This window comes from Amphiura filiformis, unplaced genomic scaffold, assembly GCF_039555335.1.
Source record: "Amphiura filiformis unplaced genomic scaffold, Afil_fr2py scaffold_30, whole genome shotgun sequence".
In the NCBI taxonomy this organism is placed as follows: Eukaryota; Metazoa; Echinodermata; class Ophiuroidea; order Amphilepidida; family Amphiuridae; genus Amphiura; species Amphiura filiformis.
The window spans coordinates 1,138,296-1,163,121 of NW_027305494.1; the positions used below are offsets into that span (position 1 = coordinate 1,138,296).

General features: G+C 36.7%; 2 protein-coding genes across 2 annotated transcripts; both read left to right on the top strand.

The window, feature by feature from the left end:
• The first annotated feature begins 6,329 nt into the window (after positions 1–6,329).
• LOC140143869 (uncharacterized) lies at positions 6,330–8,544 on the top strand. Its single transcript, XM_072165680.1, has one exon. The coding sequence runs from the start codon at positions 6,633–6,635 to the stop codon at positions 7,884–7,886; it is 1,254 nt and encodes a 417-aa protein (XP_072021781.1). The 5' UTR covers positions 6,330–6,632; the 3' UTR covers positions 7,887–8,544.
• Positions 8,545–19,813: 11,269 nt separating this feature from the next.
• Positions 19,814–23,687, top strand: LOC140143867 (uncharacterized). Its single transcript, XM_072165678.1, has 2 exons — positions 19,814–20,619; positions 22,413–23,687. The coding sequence occupies exons 1-2, from the start codon at positions 19,827–19,829 to the stop codon at positions 23,309–23,311; spliced, it is 1,692 nt and encodes a 563-aa protein (XP_072021779.1). The 5' UTR covers positions 19,814–19,826; the 3' UTR covers positions 23,312–23,687.
• Positions 23,688–24,826: the final 1,139 nt, after the last annotated feature.

Below are 24,826 nucleotides of genomic sequence, written 5' to 3' on the forward strand. Positions count from 1 at the left end.
TAATGGCAAATGATTAAAAATTGATATTTTTGATATTTAACAGTACTCGAAGTAAACTTTATAAATCTGATGAGGTGGGATGAAAAGCCGACGATCAATTGAAAATTTTGACCTTTCGTATTGAAGATATGGAAAAAAAATTTTTTGGGGAAAAAAATCCATATCTTCAATATGAAAGGTCAAAATTGTCAATTGATCGTCGGCTTTTCCTTCCAGCTACATACACTTTAAGAATATATCATTAGATTTATAAAATTTACTTCGAGGACTGTTATATCAAAAATGTGGAAAATATCCAATTTTAATAATATGTCATAAAATTTGTATTATATCGTGAATTTCAAATAATTAAAATTATTTGATATCAGAAAAACATTCTTCGTATTTAGAATGCAATTCGATATGTCTGGTGTGCTCTCATGTCCCACAAAAAATACTGTCGAAACGCTCAAAACGCTCATTCCAGATCCCTTAATTTTTCAATCTTATGTTATGCATTGGTTTATAGACACTGGAATAAAAGCATAATGGGAATTCAAGATTATCTGCTGTGAATCCACACCAAAGAAAAACCCTATCAGTGTGAGTATAGTCAGAAATGATATTGGTGTTTTAAAAACGATGCATTACAAATGCAATAAAGAGAAATCTTTTTTTATTGTGAGAATTGTGAGAAATGTTGTGAATGAAGTTACTTAGTCCCATCCAGTATTGGTGTACATATATATAACTTGTTGAAATGGTATTTAAAGAAATGGTTATATCGACTAGAAGTGCCAGAAGTGGGTAAGTGAATTTTTACATGTTACTCATTTCGGCAACAAACGGACAGTTATCCATGGTAAATGCAAGTGATTTTGGGTATATGCATGGTCACTTAAGGTTGGTCTGAACCCTGGAATTATGGAAACTTTCGGGCCTCATAACTGCTAAATTGTTGTTCTAAAGTATATAAAAGTATACATATTTAGAATGGCAAAGACTTGATAAGTTCATCTGTGAGGTCAAATTTGGGCCAAAATGCCATTTTTGGCCCACTTCTTTTTCGTGGAACGTAACAAAAAACTTCTTCTGCCAAAATTTTTTTAAAATAATTTTTAAAAACTAGATACAAATATCTAGGAGCCGTTTTTTCATTTTTTTTTAATTTCGACCAACTTCGAGAAATTGAGGCCCGAAAGTTTCCATAATTCCAGGGTTCAGACCAACCTTAAAAGGCACAACATCTTATTTGGTCCTATAGCGCTATCGCTGCCCGAATAGGTACCGATGGTACCCTGAACATCTGTATAGTGCATTGGCTTTTTAAAATTTAAATAAAAAAAGCAACTGTCAATTATTGTGCTTGATAAAATTTACTACATCTCCAGGGAGTGATGTTAAGAGCCATTGGTACCTAGCGGGACACCGATAGTTTTATAGGACCAAATTCGATGTGGTGCCTTAAACAGGTAGTTAGACGCAAGTGACTATGCTTAGGGACCGTTCACAAACACTTGTAAAGGGGGGCCTGATGCAAAAAAATTCATCGCAAAAATTTTTGGGGCCCCCCTTTACAGACCTCAAAAATTTCAGGGCCCCCCCTTTTTGACATGAAAATTATGGGTCAACCCCATAGAAAAGCATATAAACTCAATTTTTCCAGGAAAATTTGTGGTCATATTTTTCAGGGTTTCCCCTTAGGAGGGTCAAAAATTTTCAGGGCCCCCTTTTTTGCATCAGGCCCCCCTTAAAAGTGTTTGTGAACGGTCCCTTAGACCCCAAAGTCACTCAAATAACTGTCCATTTGTTGCAGAAATGAGTTACATGTAAATATGCACTTACCTACTCCTGAAGCTTGCCACAATGCTGTCAGGGGGCTGGTCCTCCCACTGCTCGATTAAGCAAACTCTCTGTTGCTGGGCGCACGTTTTGTAGATCTAAAGCGTTTACAGTGTCTAAAAACAACAACATGCCCATGGAGATCTGTGAAGCAGAGTCTGTGTCTACAGTCTTGTTTCAAGTGTATCTTGAAAACATCTTTATTCCCATGTGGGGGGGGGGGGCAAAATCAACAAATTTTCCATAAAATTGCAGCAAAAAGTGGAAATTTTTGTAATTTTGTTTTTTACTGGGGGGGGCAAGAGTTCTGATGGGGGGCATTTTCTCCCTCATGCCCCCTGTAGCGCCGCCACTGTTCCCATGTTGATTTTTGTTGCTCACTTTTCTTTTTGTGCTTTGATTAGTATATATTATGTTTTTCATTGATTTGTATATATTAGGTTTATCATTGTAAAGCATTATGTTCTCAGTAGAGCGCTTAATGAATCTTTGTATGGATATAGTAATTTTTAGTCCAAAAGTGGCCTATTTTGTCAAAAAAATCTTCCTAGAATGGAGTTTCTAGATTACAGAAACACACAAAAGCCTGATATGTGGGCCTTATAAATTGTATGTCTAAAGTATATTAATGTATACCATATCAGAATGGCAAAGACTTGATGAATCCATACGTGAGATCAAATTTGGGCAAATATTCTCAGGTTTGGTGAAGTGATGCAAAAATGAATTAAAAAAATCGGTACTAGATATTTATATCTAGTTTGTTAAAAAATTTACTCAAGAATTTTTTTTACGTTTCCCCAAAAAATCTAGTGTTTTTGGGATTTTCTCAAAAATTTAGCATTTTTGCCCAAATTTGACTTCGCAGATGGATTTTCTAAATCTGCCCATTCTAAATATGTAAGGTTTTATAGACTTTAATAGACCAACAATGTTGCAGATATGAGGCCCACAAATTTCCATAATTCCAGGGTTTACGACAAACCTTAAGTAATTTTTGATAACATGGTCATTCAGTTGAACTTTAATTGGATATTTTCTTGTTTTGAGAGGTAGGTCTCTAATAACCTAAATTTAAACTTTCGATTCAAATGTTTGATTAAAGTGGGTAATAAACGCCACCATTCCTTAAACATTCCTTACTTTGGCATCTACATTGTAACAGTTGATATCCTAAGTTTAAAAATTGCACTTCAGCTGCAAATGAACTCAAAGAAATACCCAATATTTGTGTGGTTTAAATGGTGTTAAAGCCATATTATAACATTTCTGTAAAAATAGATAAGTATTTATTTTCCATAAAATTTAATAGCTTTTACTGTCAGATATGTCCCCTTTTAATTTTGAGCCGAACAAGTGAGGTAAAGCATAGAAAATTGGAATTTACTACTAGCGCCCATGCATGTTACTCGAACTTACTTCCGTGGTTGTAATACTTTACGATCATAAGGGTGTCTGTGTATGTGTATCCGGCACGCCGTATACGTACTGTGCATACGTGTTCGACTAATATTTCCATTGTAATAATAAAACGCCGGTTCCATCGTTTTATTCAAAATCTCGGATTTTGACAAAACTACAGCACCTAAAGTCTTGATTTTTGTAGAGTATCTTTATTGACTAAAGTGTAATCGTGTACAATCGTGTAAAAACCAGAATTAAACATTTTTTTGAGGGCGTTCTCCTCAGCAAATGTTATAATGTGGCTTTAAAGCTTTCAATGAAAAAAAACTATGCAAAGTTTAGTATCAGAATAATTGTACAAGTTTTTTTTTAATGTATTTGGAATTTCCATAGGAGCTTTCATTTCCTTCAGAACCTTCAGAAGGGGGGATTCCCAAAATATGGGGGTGGGGGTCATAAATTTTTGGAAAGAAAAGTAGGGGAGGTCATAAAATTTTTAAATACCAAAATGTAGGGAGTCACAAACGGAACATCCCTCTATATCTAAGGACCGCTATCTCTAAGGTTCGCTCTCTTTAAGGTTCGCTATCACTAATATGTAGAGTCTATGGAGATGAGAATCCTGCTATCTCTAATAGCGCTACTTCTAAGATTCGATATCACTATTTCAGAATAAGGTTCGCTAGTTCTAAGGTTCGATATTACTAATTTCAAATAAGGCTCGCTATCACTAATTTTAAATAAGGTTTGTTATCACTAATTTTGAATAAGGTTTGCTATCAATAATTTATTGAAGGTTCGCTATCTCTAAGGTTCGCTATCACTAATTGCAATAAAGGTCCGCTATACCTAAGGTTCGCTATCACTAATTTAATTAAGGTTCGCTATCACTAAGTAATTAAGGTTCGCTATCTCTAAAGTTTGCTGTCACTAATTTTGATTAAGGTTCGCTATACCTTAGGTTCGTTATCACTAATTTTAAATAAGGCCCACTATCTCTAATTTTAAATAAGGCCCCCTATCTCTAATTTTGAATAAGGGCCACTATCTCTAATTTTACATAAGGTTCGGTATCTCTAATCTAAAGTGAGGCCCGCTATCTCTAATTTTCAATAAGGTTCGCTATCTCTAATTTAATATAGCATATAGGCATATAGCGGGTCTTATTTTAAATTAGAGGTAGGCTTTATTTTAAATTAGAGATAGCAAACCTGCAAACCTTATTTTAAATTAGAGATAGTGGGCTTTATTTTAAATTGGAGATAGCGAACTTTATTTTAAATTAGAGATTACAGATAGCGAGCCTTTTTTTAAAATTAGAGTTAGTTGACCTTATTTAAATAAGAGATAGCGAACCTTATTTAAAATTAGTGATATCGAACCTTAGAGATAGCGAATCTTAGGTAGCGGGCCTTTTTTCAAATTAGAGATAACTAACCTTGGGGATACTGGGCTAGGATACTAGGATACTAGGGATACTAGAAATTGCTGGCCTTATTTAAAATTAGTGATAGCAAACCTTAGATATAGCGTACCTTCAATAAATTAGTGATAGCTATAATATTAGTGATAGCGAACGTTATTTAAAATTAGTGATTTCGAACCTTAGAAATACTAAACCTTATTTCAAATTAGTGATATCGAACCTTAGGTATAGTGGACCTTATTTGTAATTAGTGATAGCGAACCTTAGAGATAGCAAACCTTTGAGATGGCGGTCCTTAGAGATAGCAATCCGGCGCTGTCACAAGATGACCACAGATAGTGTGTTTATTTTATTCAAAAAGACTGATTTCAATACAATTTTATCCTGTTTAGGGGTAAGGTGTATCAGTGGTGGTGGTGGGGGGGGTCATAAATTGTTTGTTGCTGAAATAGGGGGGTCTCAATTGTATTGATGCAGACTTTTGGAAAATTAGGGACACCTTCCAAAGAAAATGATAATCCCTGTATGATATTACTTGTGAGAGATACGATCATACAGTGGTTCAAAATGGTAAAGACACTTTTGAGACACATACCCTGTATTTACAGGGTGTCCCAAAAAAAAGAGGCCCCTCATTGCGCCCTCTTTTTCTCCTATTTCTGTATTAATTTGATTAAATATATTTTGGTATGCAAAGAAACCTTTAATCGTTAGCTTTAATAAACCAAAACAATTGTTTCAATCGGCTCACAACTTTTGAAGATATGCCCTTTTGAATAAAAGTACCCGTTTTTTACTCTGTCCACGGATAGCAAACAGAGTGGTTGGGATGGCTCATGCTGTGGAGTGGCCTGCACGATCACCAGACCTCACACCTCTTGATTTTTTTCTTTGTGGCAAAATCCAAGATCTTCGCAAGCGTTTTACTGAATGCATTACATAAGTATCCGGCGCACAAGGATGGTGCATAGCATAATTGATGCAATGAGGATCAGGGCTGAAACCTGTATTCGCCAAGGAGGCAACCAGGTAGAGAGCAGAGCAGCCCAGTAAACACACTTCAGAAGAACCAAAGACAAACCAAACAGCCTTTTAGGGCTACCTTATATCCTAAAAAGAGAAATGACTATGTTGTAAATAAAAAAAAAAGAAAGTAAGAAACAACAAAGTAAGAAAGTAAGAAACATAAGAAAACAAAAAGGCATAAATAACCAAGAAAAAATAAGTAATTGCAAGTAAAGCGAAAGAAGTCCCATTCGGCATCCATTTTACCCACAAATTAATGACACTATTTAACAAAATCCATTGCCCTAAACCCACCGGTAAAGCCCATTCCATAAATAAAGTTATTTTATAAAGTTATAATTGAGGAATGTATGTGTATTCCTTTTCAATCTTTGAAGTAGCCAAACCTTCTCCGTGGACAGAATGAAAAACGGGTACATTTCTTTAAAAGAGCATATCTTCAAAAGTTGTGAGCTGATTGATATAATTGTTTTGGTTTATTAAAGCTAACGACTCAAGGTTTTTTTACATACCAAAATATATTTGATCAACTTTTCAGAAATAGGAGAAAAAAGGGCGCAATGAGGGGCCTCTTTTTTTTGGGACACCCTGTAGATTCTTGAGCTAATGTCCTTTCCAAAAATGTATACTTTTCTATATCTTGCAGTGATTTATCTGTGGTGTGAAAGCTACAAAATACTACCAGGAAAAAGAAGAAGCCAGTTGGGGTCCATCGTCTTTTGCTTCCAGAAGGGCATATTTTCCAAGAATTGGCTTCCGTGGTTGGTTTGTGGTGTGCATAATAACTTGAACTAGGTACATCATTTACTGCTGTTGGAGTCTTCTTAAGTTCACAAGAATTGACTCCTAAAGTTCGTGTGAGGAGCTAGGAGTGCATGATAAACTTCAACTACATCTTTTGTTTCATTCTTCTAAAGTTTACAAGTTATCAGCAGACTTGCTATTGCAGGTGACAATGAAACTTTTGAGATCATTTTCTTGTAGATATTGTGGAATCGACCATTATTCCTGGGACAAATTGAAGGCCCATGTTAACAGGCATCGGATAAAATATGTACGGGCTCAACAACGCAAAACGTGTGTGTTTTGTCAGAAAATTATACCAAAAACTGGTGACCTGCAAGAACATTTGAATATAAACTGCAGGAATAACAAATGTGAAAACTGTTTGAAAAGTTTTTCAAATTATTGGGACTTACTTAACCACAGACTATTGTGTACTTCTGGTGGTATTAAAACCAATGTCAAAATTGGCTCCGGAAGGAAATGGCATCAGTGTGAATACTGCCCGAAGTACTTCAATCATAGAGGTGACCTCAAGAAACACACCAGAATTCACACCAAAGAGAAGCCATATCAGTGTGAATATTGTCAGAAATGCTTCACCCGAAAAGATCATCTTGAAATCCACATTAGAACTCACACGAAAGAGAAACCCTATCAGTGTGAGTATTGCCCAATAGCTTTTGCAGGTAAAAGTAACCTTAAAGAGCACCTCAGAATTCACACCAAAGAGAAACCTTTTCAGTGTGACTATTGCTTGAAGTGTTTTACTGTGAAATCTACTCTTCAAAGCCATATCAGAATTCACACCAAAGAGAAACCATATCAGTGTGAGTATTGCCAAAAGGATTTTACAACTAATAGTAACCTTAAACTACACCTCAATAGTCACACCAAAGAGAAAACATTTCAGTGTGAATATTGCTTCAAGTATTTTAATCAAAAGGGTAGTCTTAAAAGTCATGTCAGAACTCACACCAAAGATAAACCGTATCAGTGTGAGGACTGCCAGAAATGCTTTGCTCAGAAATCTCATCTTCAAAGCCACATCAGAATTCACACCAAAGAGAAACCTTACCAATGTGAGTATTGCCAAAATGATTTTGTAAGTAAGAGTAGCCTTAAACTACACCTCAGAATTCACACCAAAGAGAAATGTTACCAATGTGAGTATTGCCAAAATGATTTTATAAGTAAGAGTAGCCTTAAAATACACCTCAGAATTCACACCAAAGAGAAACCTTTTCAGTGTGAATATTGCTTCAAGTTTTTTGCTCAAAAGGGTAATCTTAAAAAACATGTCAGAACTCACACCAAAGAGAAACCGTATCAGTGTGAGGATTGCCAGAAATGCTTTGCTCAGAAATGCTCTCTCACAGCCCACATCAGAATTCACACCAAAAAGAAATGGTTATCAAGTGTTTAATTCAGAACACCAATCTCAGGGGACTGATGCACTTTGTGAACATAGTATCCAAAATAACCTTGGATAATATCTGTTCATACTAAGGATGAGCTATTTGGGGTTGTGTAATAATTATGAGTCAGGGTAGTGGGTGGAAATTGCAAAGCAAAAAATGCTTACCACACTCTTGGCTTACCCAAAACTGCTTGCTTCCCCCATGGCCTGTTATAAAACTTCTCTTTGGATGTTTACTGAGGTATGGAGAGTGTGGCCTTCAACACATAAAATTGGGAAGGGTATTTAGCATAACAAAGGGTTACTTCCCAACACACAGTGGAGCCAGGAAAGTGCCGGTTATTTGCATAGTAAATACACTATTTTAAAAATCCTTTTCTAATGCACTCGTGTATAAATGATATGACATGCTCCCCTCCTTTTAGCTGGGCAAAAACTTATTTCACCCTCTCCCAGGGCTCATAATTATTGCACAGCCCCTTCAGGGCTCTGGTAACAACATTTGCACAGTATTTTTGGTGGGACATGGGAGCACATCGGACATATCAAATTGTACTGTGAATACAAAGGAATGTCCAAATAATTTAGATTTTTTTAAATTGGCGATATAATACAAATTTTATGGCAAATTATTAAAAATATGTTTTCATTTTTTTCATGTTTAACAGTCCTTGAATTCAAATTTATGAATCTGTAATGATATGTATACTTGAAGTGTATGTAGCTGGGAGGAAAAGCCGACGATCATTTGAAAATTTTGACGTTTCGTATTGAAGATACACATTTTGGGGACAAAATCTAGATCTTCAATATGAAAGGTCAACATTTTCAAATGATTATCGGCTTTTCCTCCCAGCTACACACACTTTAAGTAAATATTACTTGATTTATAAATTTTACTTCAAGGACTGTTTTAAAATGTAAAAAATATCAATATTTAATAATTTGCCTTAAAATTTGTAATTTTCAAAAAATCTTAAATTATTTGACATTATGAGGACATTCTTCATATTCGGAATGTAATTCAATATGATTGATGTGCTCTTGTATCCCACAAAAATACTGTGCAAACGTTGTTACCAGAACCCAATAAAGGGCGATCTTTTCTTTTAGGCCACCCGAGCTATATAAGGTTAAAATTATGAATTTATCTAATTAAACTTTCGCATCAAGGTTAAACATGTTCTTAGCTATACAAACATACCTTTTATTTCTTAGAACAAGCTTTATTTTGTTCCAAAATCCACGTTTTTATCGCAGTTTTTGACGTAAAAGAGCTGAATGCACAGCCGGTGATGCAAACATCAAAACATTCGCGTAGCACGAGCGCTTGATTTACGCTCATTTTGACGATGATTCATGCTCGCGTATAAAGTATTTAAAAGCGCGTTTGACAGGTTTTTACTGCGTGATGCAATTTTGCATTATTAAAGATGGCGAATTTCTTCAAAAACGTGCTGTAGGCCTATTTTTCTTTTAAAAAATCCCTCATTTCACAAATTGTTTGCCATTTTCCACTCACCTGATCATCTTTTTATGTGACGGAAGTGATGCTGATTTAACGAAGATATGTTTCTTGCTTTTCCGATAGTTTTTAAATGTTTTTTGAGACAAAAGCTGCCTAGCAGAATACCCGTTTTTACTTGTTTTCAAAAAGTTGTTTTAACCTTGTTTTTTACCCCATAATTTCCCCCATTTATCGAAGCCCTGCCCTCCTTCCAATACATTAAACCTTGACTTCAAAGTGTTTGGCGACTGTTTAACCTTGATGCAAAATTAAACCTTGATGCAAAAGTAATAATTTAGTCCCTATATAGCGAGGGTGGTCTAAAGGAAAAGATCGCCCAATAAAGCTATTCTGAGGAGGGTGTCCACATTTATTTTTTTTACATGATTGTGATGTACTTTAATAAACTAACATATCATGCAAAAACATGACTCTAGTCTAGGTGCTGTATGTGTCCCGTCGTTTTATTCATACAGGTAACACAACTTCTAAGTTCCCCCCTAATACTTTTTAAAATAAGTTAAAAAATATTTTACAGAATGTAAAAATGTAAAAAGATATGTATAGCCCTGTTTGTTTTACCCCTGTGGACCAATTTATAGCGTCACACATCATTGCGTTCAGTCACAATGGTTAATTATGTAAGAAAAGAGACCGTTTTAAAAGTTGCACCTGAGCCCATAGCACAAGTTTTAAGTTCACCCTAAATACTTTTTTTTAATAAATCGAAAATGTTTAACGAAACGCAAACTTGTAAAAAGAAATGTGTAGCCTTATTTGTATTACACCTATGGAACAAATTATAGCGTCACACGTCATTGCGTTCAGTCACAATGGTTCATTATGTAAAAAAGAGACCGTTTTAAACTGTGTTAAAAACCTGCATCTGAGTCCATAGGATCCAACTCTCAAACAATTCAGTAGGCCAGGCCTATTCATGTGTTTGTTCAACAACTTTTTCTATACCTTTGTACAGGCGCTAAGTTGTTAATCCGTGATGAATCCACAATTTGCCAGTAGCGTATACGTGAATGCAAGTTAATGGAAGCGCGTATAGCGATACACGTCAGAAACATGCCATACCTGGAACTTGTGTGCGCCACATGTTGTTTTCATTATTTTTGAGGAAGCGGCTAAATATTGCCCTTTTATTCTGTAGTTCTTTTCCTGCTATCAACAGGAAAGCATCGATCTTCTTGTGTTTAGTGGCAATGACTAAACTGGTCATCCTCATGAAATAATCGTGTGAATTGGACGATCTTTAGCTTGTTTTCGTTGTTGAAAAGGATTCAATCATGTTTTAGCATTGTTCATCATCGATTAACGACTCGCGTCTGGCGCGTCTGCGTGGTTTACTTTGCGAGGGCAGCTAAAGCTAAAGGTTAAACTGTCCTCGCGAAGTAAACCACGCAGACGACGCAGACGCATCGTTGTTAGTCAGTGATGAACAACGGTGAAACATGATTGAATCCCTTATTACAGAAAACCTGACTGCTATGGGATCAGGTGCAACTTTTAAACGGCCTCTTTTCTTACATAATTAGCCATTGTGACTGAACGCAATGATGTGTGACGCTATAAATTGGTCCACATGGGTAAAACGAACAGGGCTATACATTTCATTTTACATTTTTACATTTCGTAAAATATTTTTCGACTTACTTTAAAAAGTATTAGGGGGAACTTAGAAGTTGTGTTACCTGTACAATCGAAATATTAATCTACTAGATACGTGCTGTTGATAACACTCTGTGTACATGGCATATGAGCCCGGGGGGGGGGGTACTCAGTACAAATGACCATACGGGGACGTGCCGCAAATATGGGTAGCATTTTCAGCCTTCTGGTATATCAATGACCCCTTTTTCAAAGCCTATTTTGGTATATGAATGGGTCCTTTTTTCAAAATTTTCTCGATTTTTTCGGAAAATAGCCCAATTTTTCCTTAATCTAGCCAAAATTTTCAAAATTTTCCCAAAATTTTGGGAAAATTTGTAAAAAACTAAGACAATTTTGGTTAAATTCGGCCGAAAATTTTGACTTTTGGTATATCAATGGGTCCAATTTTTTGAAAAATTGGTATATGAGATGGTCATAACACATCAACAGGATTGACCTCAGTCACAACCAACAGTGACAAGCATCGGCAATATAAACGCTGGAATTAAATTGTGATTTTCTTTACTTCGTTCAGTTGTTCAGCTCAAAATTTAAAGGGGACATATCTGACATTAAAAACTAACATGTTGTGGAAAAGAAATAAAAATCTATTTTTATGGAAATGTTACAGTATGGCTTTTAAAGTAGAGCCATAAGATTGCTGTGATACGGAAAATGCCAAATTTAAGGGTATACGAGGTATTGTTGGTTGAAGCAGCCAAAAAAAAACAAAACTTGAAAACTTGCTTAATTTATTGTTGTAAATGAGTTATGTACGTTTTACAAAAGTGTTGTTGTTTCAGCCCTCTTTACAACATAACTCAAGAACCACAGGACCTACAAAAGTATATCTGTGATATTTGAATTCTTCTACATGCTTTTTTTACTGCTGCTTTGACCAACAATATGTAGTAATCGTATGTAGCAAACAGAAAATAAGATTGAAATATTTAAAAAAGTGAATAAAATACAGAATTTGCAATAAAATAAAGTTTGTAATATATCTTTATTAAACTTCTTGTAAAACGTACAAAACATGGTAAAATACTCAAAACATGGAAAGCTACAAGAAAACAGAGTAAAAAGCACAGAAAGTGACATTGACAAAGCAGAATTTCAAAAGTTGAAATTAAGGCTTTGCTTTTAAGGTCAGGGCAAGTTGCAACATTGGGCTATTCCAGTTAAAATCCACACTACCCTTGTGGAAGATTCTGGAAATATCTTCCACAGGGGGAGTATGTTTTTCAAATGTAATTGATCAGTCGATCATTTTGAAAACCATAGTCCCCCTGTATTATGGCTTTAGCTATATCGTCCACAACTGGAGTGAGTATTACAAATGGAAGTTACCCAATTATCTATTCTATTCACTGAAAACTATTGGAAGACTTTAAAAACTATTGGAAGACTTTAACAGGGTAGTGTGGATTTTAAATGGAATAGCCCATTTGGGCCATCACTTTGACCATATGTATAGCTCTTCATCCATGGAGATAAATAAGGATAATTTACTGGATGGGCAATCTAATTTATTTTTGCCCCCCAAATTAGGGAAAATAATTTACTGGGTGGGCATCGGTAATTAATGGTCTCCAGGCGTTTGGATTTTCATAAATTTGTGTAGAATTTGGCTTTGATGTTAACAGTGGACTTCACCCATAAGTGCATCTTATGCTGATATTAGTTTATTCATGTAGCAACGTCCAAGAAACATTGTATACTGTATTATATTTCATTATATTTAAATTAAATTGTCCACCCAGTAAATAATCCTTATTTACCTCAATGGATGAAGTTGCTACTTACTGCTGATACGTCAATCACAATATTTTTCTGTGACCTTTGGTTTTTGACCTATGAACTCTTAGAATTCATAGGTAGGCCTGAAATGCACGATTTTAGTGATTTTGGTCATTTTGGCTGGTTCAGTTACATTAAGACCTTCGGGGTCTACTCTTAATTAATATATTTCTATTGAATTTGATAAATCAATAAAACAAATAAAAGTACGGATAAAAAGGTTTGATGAAGTAGCTATCTACTGCTGATGTGGGTGTTGATGAAGTAGCTATCTACTGCTGTTATGGGCTTTGATGAAGTAGCTATCTACTGCTGATGTAAGTGTTAACGAAGTGGATATCTACTGCAGATATGGGTTTTGATGAAATAACAATCTACGGCTGTAGCTATTGTTCCCAGCTATTGTTCCCATGAACCCAGATGATTGTGTCCCTAGTACAAAATATTGTCCCATGAGTAGGGGAAAGGCAGGGCCGTTACTAGGGATTTTGCCGCCTTAAGGGATCCAAAATGAGCGTTTATTGCGTTTCGACAGTATTTTTTGTGGGACATGAGAGCACCTCAGACCTATCGAATTGCATTCTGAATACGAAGCATGTCTTTCTGATATCAAATAATTTTCATTTTTTAAAATCACAATATAATACAAATTTTATGACAAATTATAAAAATTTGATATTTTTCACATTTTAGATATATAACAGTCCTCGAAGTAAATTATATAAATCTAATGATATATTCTTAAAGTGTATGTAGCAGGGAGGAAAAGCCGACGGTCAATTGAAAATTTTGACCTTTCATATTGAAGATATGGATTTTTTCCCAAAAAGACCTTTTTTTTTTGGTGTTTTGGGGAAAAAATCCATATCTTCAATACGAAAGGTCAAAATTTTCAATTGATCGTCGGCTTTTCATCCCACCTACATACACTTTAAGTATAAATCATCAGATTTATAAAGTTTACTTCAAGTACTGTTAAATATCAAAAATATCAATTTTAATGATTTGCCATAAAATGTGTATTAAATTGCGAATTTAAAAAAATCAAAATTATTTGAAATCAGAATGACATTTTTCGTATGCAGAATGCAATTCGATATGTCTGATGTGCTCTAATGTCCCAAAATAAATACTGTCCAAACGTTCATACCCCAGCCCTTAAGAAAAGCCTTATATTAATGTTCACGTGGGTGTTAGTGAAGTAGGAATCTACTGCTGATATTAGTGTTGATGGAGTAGCTATCTACTGCTGATATAGGTGTTGATGGAGTAGCTATTTACTGCTGATATTAGTGTTGGTGGAGCAGCTATCTACTGCATATAGGTGTTGATGAAGTAGCTATTTACTCCTGATATTGGTGTTTGATGAAGTAGCTATCTACTGCTGATATTAGTGTTGATGGAGTAGCTATCTACTGCTGATATAAGTGTTGATGAAGTAGCTATATACTGTTGATATTTTTGTTGATGATGTAGCTATCTACTAGTATTGATGAAGTCGCGATCTACTGCTGACATAGGTGTTGATGAAGTAGCTATAATACTGCTGATATTGGTGTTTGATGAAGTAGCTATCTACTGCTGATATTATTGTTGATGGAGTAGCTATCTACTGCTGATATAGGTGTTGATGAAGTAGCTATATACTGTTGATATTTTTGTTGATGATGTAGCTACCTACTGGTGTTGATGAAGTAGCTATACTGCTGATATTGGTGTTTGATGAAGTAGCTATCTACTGCTGATATTAGTGTTGATGGAGTAGCTATCTACTGCTGATATAGGTGTTGATGAAGTAGCTATCTACTGTTGATATTTTTGTTGATGTAGCTACCTACTGGTATTGATGAAGTAGCGATCTACTGCTGACATAGGTATTGATAAAGTAGCTATACTGCTGACGTAGGTATTAATGAAGTAGCCATCTACTATTGATAATGGTATTGATGAAGTAGCTACTTACTGCTGATACGTAGCGCCATAGGGGAGGGGTGTGGGAAGGGGGGGGGACGTCCCCCCAATTTATACCACAGGAAAATGGTCGAAAAACGGCTTGTGCCCCCCCCAATCAGACCCGGTGCCTCCCATCATGGTCGGTGCCCTCCCGCCCAATGGGCTATTCCAGATAAATTATGCCCTCCCCCCATAGAGGAGCTCGGATTTCCAGTTTTTTCAGCAAAAATAAAATAAATAAATAAAAAAAACAGTCAGGAATTCCGAGTTTTCTAGACAATTTCCAATGTTTTTTAAAATATTGCACCCACAGAGGAGTTTGGAAATCCGGTTACTTTTTTGATTGTTATCCACAATCTTGGAAATCTGGACTTTTCCTCATTCTGATGACATCCTCTATGGGTTGATGGCATATTTGTATCTGGAATTCCATACTTTTTTTACTTTCATCAATGGAAATCCATACTTTTTTACTGTAGAGATCTATCTCCTCAGTCCCTGTGAATTTAAATGGGCACTTGGAATTCCAGACTTTATTGATGGTTGACGTAGGATTTTCAGATTTTTGAAGTGTTGGAAGTTGACATCCTCTATGGGGGGAGGGCATATTTTATCTGGAATAGCCCAATATGATGACCCACGCTACGCCACTGGATATTGGTATTGACAAAGTAGTTACCCACCGCTGATATTGGTATTGATGAAGTTGCAATCTACTGCTGATATTGGTTTTGATGAAGTAGTTATCCATTGCTGATATTGGTTTTGATGAAGTTGCAATCTACTGCTGATATTGGTATTGACGAAGTAGTTATCCACCGCTGATATTGGTTTTGATGAAGTTGCAATCTATTGCTGATATTGGTTTTGATGAAGTTGCAATCTACTGCTGATATTGGTTTTGATGAAGTTGCAATCTACTGCTGATATTGGTTTTGATGAAGTTGCAATCTACTGCTGATATTGGTTTTGATGAAGTTGCAATCTACTGCTGATATTGGTTTTGATGAAGTTGCAATCTACTGCTGATATTGGTATTGATGAAGTTGCAATCTACTGCTGATATTGGTATTGATGAAGTTGCAATCTACTGCTGATATTGGTTTTGATGAAGTTGCAATCTACTGCTGATATTGGTATTGATGAAGTTGCAATCTACTGCTGATATTGGTATTGATGAAGTTGCAATCTACTGCTGATATTGGTTTTGATGAAGTTGCAATCTACTGCTGATATTGGTTTTGATGAAGTTGCAATCTACTGCTGATATTGGTATTGATGAAGTTGCAATCTACTGCTGATATTGGTATTGATGAAGTTGCAATCTACTGCTGATATTGGTTTTGATGAAGTTGCAATCTACTGCTGATATTGGTATTGATGAAGTTGCAATCTACTGCTGATATTGGTATTGATGAAGTAGCTATCCACCGCTGATATTGGTATTGATGAAGTAGCAATCTACTGCTGAAATGGGTTTTGATGAAGTAGCTATCCATTGCTGTTATGGGTATTGATGAAGTAGATATCCACTGATGATATTGGTATCGATGAAGTAGCAATCTATTGCTATTGCTATATGGGTATTGGTGAAGTAGCTATCCACCACTGACGTAGGTATTGATGAAGTAACTATCTACTGCTAATATTGGTATTGATGAAGTAGCAATCTACTGCTAATATTGGTATTGATGAAGTAGCAATCTACTGCTGATATGGGTTTTGATGAAGTAGCTATCCATTGCTGTTATGGGTATCGATGAAGTAGATATCCACTGTACTGATGATATTGGTATTGATGGAGTTGCAATCTACTGCTAATATCCATGCTATCGGTGTTGATGAAGTAGCAATCTACAGTTGATATTAATATTGGTAAAGTAGTTATCCGTACTAGATACTGAGTATAGATTTCTACTGCCTGTGTTTGTGTTAATAAATTGTGTGGCTTTGCTGAAAATACTATCGAGTGTGCAGCTAACTATTGCTGATACTGGTGTAATAATACACATCAAACATATGCTTTAATAAATGATTAATGTCACTTGGCCTAAAAATACATAATGTCAGCCTCAGGTAGGCATAAGCAGGCAATACCTCCTTACTATAGCCCGTAAAAAGTGTTACAAATTTGCAATGCTAGTATGGGCGAGAGTAAAGTAAATAAAACATGGTATTGTCAGGAGTCTGAACTTGCCAGTAACAAGTTTAATTCATTGTAAAACAACAAAATAAGCAACAAAAATGAAGAGGAATGCACGATAAATTACAAGGGGAATGGATTTCACAGGATACATTTCAATGGATACCACATATGTAACAAATGTTATAAAATGGGAATAAAAGTGCCATAACAAGTGATTTTTCTTTTTTTCTTCCAAAATGATAATAATGTCATCATTTATGAAAGTTCCCAATACATTTAGACGCGAAAAACATTGGGAATTTGCAAAGAAATAACATCATAAACTTCACCTCTATCACTCGAAATATTTCGCACTATTTGGATTAGGACGGCGAGTGTGGCCTAAGAGTTAGTCTCCTACGCAGCCAGTTTGGTTACGCTCCCTCCACATGTGGAAGGAGCGTAACCAAACTGGCTTCGTAGGAGACTATGATTTGCGATCGTTCTGACATATTATCATCATCTAAAAATTATGATAATATGTCGGACCAACAGAAAATCATCCCGTTTTACTACAAATTGGGCGAATTTGACAGTTTGCTCATAGATTTAAGTTGGAACATGTGTAAGTATTACAAATATGCCCCCCCCCAAAAAAAATCGGTTTTGAAAAAAATAAAGGTATATTCTGAAAAAAGATCGTACATTATGGCTTGAAGCAGAGGATGATTTAAGCACATCCCAACATTCCACTATGTTACTTGCGGTTAGCATAGCTGTGTGAGCGAACATGTCACCACTACTCGCCCACTGCATATAAATGTACTGCACGTGCATGGTTTAATTTGAATTTGTACAGTTATATTTACATAAAAAACGCTGTGAAGATGCTAGTCGATTTCACATTTTGTGTTAACTACAGAAGGTGTGACTTATCCTTTAAACACACATCACTTTTGTTCTGAAATCGACCAAGTAATAATGACACACGCACAATTCTAAAACATCATGTTTTGCACAGAGTTCAATGGGATTTGGAAAGTAACGTGGCAGTTGAAACTCTAGTGATAACACTTTTGCAGTGCATGATGGGGCTTCCTTAAATCATCCTCTGGGCTTGAAGTGAGATATTTCCATTAGCCTTTTTTTCTATTTCCACTCGTTAATGTTAATGGCGAATATGCATGAATTTGCCTTATATTGGTATAAATGTACAACATTGCTCTGTCAGGAAGGAAATTTGTAAAATGTCAAGAAATGTTGCCGTTTTTCAGCAACTTGGGCTCCTTTGCGACATAATGGTCTCACCCTGTACCCTGAACAAAAGTAACGTACAGATGTGCTTGAAAAGTATTTTTATATTTTCCAAAAAAAATATTATAACTACAACCCGAAGTGACGTTTTGTCATGTTTGTGTCGATTTGGTTACACATGCGACATGCGCACTCAATTGGGGTGACGTCACTGTTGTTGAAGTGCGCATCATCAGACATGTGTCTTTGTGAAGCCCATTTGTATCTCCTCCACCCTAACCATGGCTGATTATTAGTGCTAAATTGTACCAATCGAACGTGACTGATTCCGTTACCCACAGTACAAAAGATACATGTAAGCACACATTCCTTTTTAAAGGGAATATTTATTAGCATTGGGGTATACTCGCATGTGTATCGTGATCATACACGGAAAGCAGATCATCAGCATAGTAAGTCTTGTTTTTTTCCAAATCATATTTCATATGAAATTTCCCCGGGAAAGTGTACGCTTTAGAGCTCATAATTCTAAATAATAGGTTTACGCTCGTTTGAATTATACGCACGTTATAAACGTTTTGTTTGTTTGATTAAACAAAATATGAATTTTGCCTACGCTGAAACTAGTAGGCCCTACGCTTACACTCATTAATGCTTGTCATTGACACTATATCCGCTAGAGGCTAGATGTTACCAGTCATAACGTAGTCATCAACATATCCTGTGGGCCTGTCAGGCAATGGCCGGCAATTGATCCTTGTAGTTTCCTGCATGTTTCCTGCAATCCATTAAAGACAATTTTGCAGTGATATTGTCAATTTAAAGCTCGAAAATTAAAAACATTTAGAAGCCGATTTTGTGCAGGATTTAGTTGGATATAAATTATTTACTGCCCTTCTTAAACATCCAAAAAGTTAACACCTGGTGAGATAGTAATGAGGTATACTTATGTTCGGTCTATTGGCGGTGGCGTAGCTGCCGGGGGGGCAGGGGGGCAAATTTGCCTTTTGGGCCCCCGCCCCTAGTGCAAGGAAAAAAGAGGAAAAAGGGGCGAGACAGAGGAAAGAAGAGAGGAGGAGAGAGGGAGAAGAGGGGCAGAGAGATGGAAAATCCATACGATATGCAATAACATACGATTATTATCAATAAGCCTGGCTAAAATTGTATATTTGGGCCCCCGCCCCCTCTCCCCCCCAAGTGCAGGGAAATTTGGGGGATTTGGGCCCCCGCCCCATACAGGCTTGCCCCCCTGGAAAAAAGCTACGCCGCTGTCTATTGGGATCCCCTTGGCCACGAATGATGGTGACAATTAGGATGTATTTTAACATGAACCATTTTTTGATTTACTCTCAATATGGGCATAAAAATCTATAGAAACGAATGTAAATAAATTTAAATTAATACTAATTAATCAAGTTTTCACTTTATACGCACCTTATAAATTATAAACGGCTCTTTTCAGAACCACCATCTTAAGTAGATAACTACTAGGTAACAACTTCTGGTATTATCAGTGCAGTGGCAAGGGATCTCATGATACTCTGTCTCTAATTTCCAATTAAATAGGTTTGTCCTGAAAAGGTCAAGACAGTACTACAATGTCGGTGTGTAACTTTTTTTCAAATCTTTCAGAATGAGCGAAGAAACAATGGAAAGCAAAATTGATTTCACCAACCTTCAGTTTCACGAGTCTCTCGGTGAAGGTGGCTTCGGATCGGTCAATCGTGTAACCTTCAAAACACCCTATAACGGATACACGGAGGCAGCAGCGAAAAGCGTGATTGATTTCAGGAAAGAAGAAGTTGAAATACTAGCCAAACTTTCTCATCCTCACGTTGTTAATTTGATAGGATTTTATCAGAATGGTCCGGTCAAGATTATCTTTCTTGAGTACGCAACGGGTGGATCCCTTCATGGCTATCTATCAGATGAATCCAAACCCTTACCAGATGACCTGAAAAGGAAATGGATATGGGAAGCAGCACTCGGGATCCAGTACCTTCATGCAAATAAGTGTTTACACAGAGACATTAAAGCAAATAATTGTTTGCTATTTGAAGACAACGTCTTGAAATTGTGTGATTTTGGATTTGCCCGAGAGACCGATCATTCAGTTACTATGTCAAGCCAGAAAGGGACCTACCAATACATGGCTCCAGAGTTGATAAATACATCCGACAGCAATCTAGCAGTCTACTCCAGATATGCAGATATTTATGCGTATGGGATGTTGGTACTTGAAATATGCACACGCAAACGCCCCTTCCATGGAATGGAGTATGCGTATGTTGTCTTTCAAGTAGGCGAGGGCAAGTTACAACCTCGTATTCCACGGGATTGCCCCACTGATCTTGCTGTCTTGATGAGGCAGTGTTGGCATCTTAACCCAAGACAACGTCCGAGCATTGACATAGTGTTAGAAGTTTTGGAATCTTTGCAAGGTATTTATCCATTTTAGGATGGGGTGTTCCCCATACAAAAATTTGGAGGGGGGGGGGGCGTGTCCCCTTTGTTCACAGCTTCCACCGCATATGCCAACAATATGCCTATGTCCATCATTACAATTGAGGTATCGATGTGATCATATAAAATGCATTATGTGTTTATCAAGTACAAAAAAGATGTTGGAAAATTGCCTATATCCAAAAACAATAAGAGTGGGCTGTAGCATTTTTAATGTTAATTTGGTTTTAAATCCTGGCAGAATCTAATTGACCTTTTCGGTAAATCCCATAAGCCTTTGGGGTAGACCTGAGATGTCGTCATTTGACGTCACACCGATGTGCACATCATTTAAAGAACATCGTTACCGCGAATTTCAAAGCTGTCAAGTGCGCAGTAACGATGTGACGACATCACTGGTCTACCTGCAAATGGGATTTACCGAAATGTTAATTCCCAGAATTCTTGTCAAAGAAAACAAGACGACTTCATTGTCGATGCACGCTTGGCCATAGTCACCTCCGCCGCCAGTTTTATTCCACTCACTGCGTTTGTGTGGAGAGCGAGCGGACATAAGAAACTTATTCTATGGGACACATTGCACCGTTTTCCAGTTCAGTGGTTTAGAGAAAGTAGTCATATGACCAGTCACACTGAGGACAGTGTTGCTGACTATGCAGCCTTTACGCCCAAGGTCAGAACTTGAGAGCTTGAGCTGCTGTATTTAAAGAGGATGGTCTTTACGCCGTACGCCGAACCCTGCCTTATATTAAATATTATGGGTTGAAATCAATGAAATGATGAACTATCCTGTTCTTATTCATAAGTATATCAAACATTCTTATGTAATTGACACCACAAACTAACTGCATATACTTACATTATTGTTACCAAAAAACTTAGTGGCATTATCTCAAAGCGGAAACCATTTTTTATACTGTGGAATTTAGGCATACCAACATTGTATATTTTCATTGAGAGACGTTAGAATTGTCAAAAGATTTGCTTCTTGCATAATTAGAAAGAGTGGGCACCATTACTCACTAAAGTACCAAAAGGTTTACATTTGAAGAAGTATTGATTATGAGGAAAAGCAGAGTATCAAGTTAAATTTGCCATAGTAAAACTGTAGTGCGTCCAATTAAGTATGCATGTATAAATGCAATGAATAAGTTTGAAATTCAAAGTTCGCGGTTCGCATCAACCACGGGCATCGGCAATGACGTAGTTTGCGTTTTATGCAAATGTTTCTGGAAATTACCGAGAAGGTAAATTGCGGTGTTTGACAATATAAATCTATATAATCAAAATGTGTGATAGTTCTCTTTTGGTTGTTTGATGGCATGTAGAATTATAGTAATTTTAACTAAATGTGAACACTGATGGCACTATTGATCCTCAATCTTATTTGCATATTTGCCAGGGGTATAGACTCTTGAACATCAGACAAATTAGTTACAAATAGCAAGGAAATTAAAAACAACTATTGATCACGAAATTAAAGGAATTAAAATGTATGCACATAGCACCCTCAATTTTCACACAAATAATACAGTTTATAGAAAAAATATTACCACAAAAAGCAGAAAAAATGAATAATTTTATAATGAAAGGAAAATCGATATCAAAAATAGTTCAAAAATATGTGTATATTACTTTAGTGTGAAAGCTGTTGGTATTGCCCTGTTCTAGAATTACATTATCTTTTGTTAGAAAAATAATCGCATCAAACAACAACTTGATCTCTCCATGCCTTTATAAATGTCTCTTTTACACATTTTACTTATCGTAGGCTTATCGAACGAAACATCATCTCACCAATCGCCATCAAGCAGATCAAGAGTTGGCTATCGAGATGAAGCTGTTTTGACAACTCAGCCTCTGCAAGACCCTGTGAAAGCTAAAAGAATAGCTTGCTGTCCTAATGGCGACGTAGTGATCGGGGCTTTGAGTAAGGTCTACATACTCAGCGGAGAAAGTAATCAAACAGCGCGTGTTACATGTATAATACCAGTGGCGCCGACCATTTGGAGTATAGCTGTTTCTCCACAAGGCCATATCGTAACTGTAGACGGATCCAGAAAAGTGAAGGTGTTTGACAAGAGAGGGGAAGTCTTGCATGATTTATCTACTTTGCTGGGCGATGAGGATCGTAGATCACAAGTTGAGCCGACTTGCATTGCCGTAGATAAAGAAGGTCGTATATTAGTGGCAGATAGCTGGAAGGATGTTCTAACTGTTCATTCGTTTCCTGGTGGCGACGTTATGAGTAAGATCAAGCGTCGTATACATTCAATTCATAGTACTATAGCAGTGAACAGCAGAAGTCAAATCCTGCACCACTTTCGTTCAACCGGTTCTGTATACAGTCAAGTAGCTGCAATAGATTACTCAGGCCATGAGGTGTTCAGCTTCACACCCAAGATAGATGAGGAGCTTACCATGGGTAAGAAGGTCAGACCACGGGGAATCGTTTGCGATGCATATGACAATATATACATTATTGTGAAGGTAGTAGTGGGGTTCGAAAGTTTTGAGAACACAGGCCACCTGCACAAGTACAGTCCGACGGGTGGGTATCTGGGCTGTTTAACCAAAGGTTTATATAAACCATGTGGTTTGGCGATAACCACTGATGGTTCAGCTTTGAAAATTGCTGACCATAAATCAATACTCACCTACAGTTTGTGAGCGAGGAGGCTACTTGATAAACCCAACATTATGTTGGCTATAAAAGTAGAATGGCTGGGTGACAAAGTAAAATCGTGCAAGTGGCAAGAGGTTCTTGATAACAAAGAATGCAGATGATACAATAAATTCCCTTTAACTTCTGTCAATGTGTTGTATAGATATATGTACCACTGGAGATAGCTGGAAGGCTGTTCTTCTATTAATTTCCTCACTGATGGCGAAGTTATGAGTAAGATCAAGTGTCGTGTATATTCAATTCTTAAACAACTGCATATAATGTTGGCATGTGATTGGCATATCTTCATCTCTGAGCTGTGTCTACAGAATTAATAAGGAGCCAGGGCTCGCACGTGCAACAGCGCGGTCAATTATTGGGGACAATGGTGTGTGTGTGTGTGTGTTAGGAGGGGTGGGATGGGGTGGGGTGGGGTGGGGTGGTGTGAGGGTATCAGAGGCCTTGCCGACGGTACGCGTAAACGAACGAAAACAATTCGTTTGCGTGTTAATCACACTAAGAACAGTCAGTGTGTCGCGCCATGCAGCGTATTGTCCGGGCAGTTTATTTGATGATTGCCATTTATCATTCTTACCATCAGCCTCTCCATTCCGTATGAGTTTTTACCATCACAGAGCTGGGCCCAAGTACGCGTATGCCATGCCAATCATCTGACTCTTAGACTCGCCGATTTAGTTACGGGGTAGACCCCAAAATGTGTGCGCGCGGCAAAAAAAGGCAAAAGAATGCGGTATTTTAATGTTTATTTGAGTGATATAAAAAATATTAACTGTCTTAAATTTGTGCAGTAGTCGAAATATAATCACTCGGTGAAAGATTTATTGTTTCATTCCACTCGGTGTAATAATCCATCTTTCACCTCGTGATTATAATTCAACAGCACACTCATAGACAAAAATTAAAATATTTGTATAATATTTTGCGTTCGCGTGCGTGAACGAAGACTCAGTGGATTCGCCAACTTCATGCACGGGAGTGAAAAGTGAACATAAATTGCATCCAAACATAATTTTAGGGTTGATCTGATTTTTTGATATTCGCGATACAACATTCTTCGAAGTAAACTTTAAATATAAATATAATAATATGTACTCAAAGTGTATGTGGCTGCGAGGAAAAGCCGTCCATCATTGGAAAAGCTTTACCTTTCGTATTGAAGACATACATTCCCCCCCCAAAAAAAGACCTAACAATTTTAGGTCGGGGGGGGGGGGGGAATGCATATCTTCTATACAAAAGGTCAAACAATTTTAAATGATGGACGGCTTTTCCTGCCAGCTACATACACTTATCATTATGTTTATAAAGTTTACTCGAGGACTGTTAAATATCAAAAATATTTAAAAAATATCAATTTTTAATAATTTACATAAAATTTGTACTATATCGCGAATGTCAAAAAATCAAAATTATTTGACATCATCAGGACATTCCTCGCATTCAGAATGAAATTTGATGTGTCTGATGTGCTCTCAGAGAGAGGGAGTGGAGGGAGGGAG

Coding starts and splice junctions, on each gene's coding strand:
- LOC140143869 (XM_072165680.1), top strand. CDS start 6,633: ATGAAACTTTTGAGATCATTTTCTTGTAGATATTGTGGAATCGACCAT.
- LOC140143867 (XM_072165678.1), top strand. CDS start 19,827: ATGGAAAGCAAAATTGATTTCACCAACCTTCAGTTTCACGAGTCTCTC. Junction 20,620..22,412: donor AGTTTTGGAATCTTTGCAAG/GTATTTATCCAT, acceptor TACTTATCGTAG/GCTTATCGAACGAAACATCA.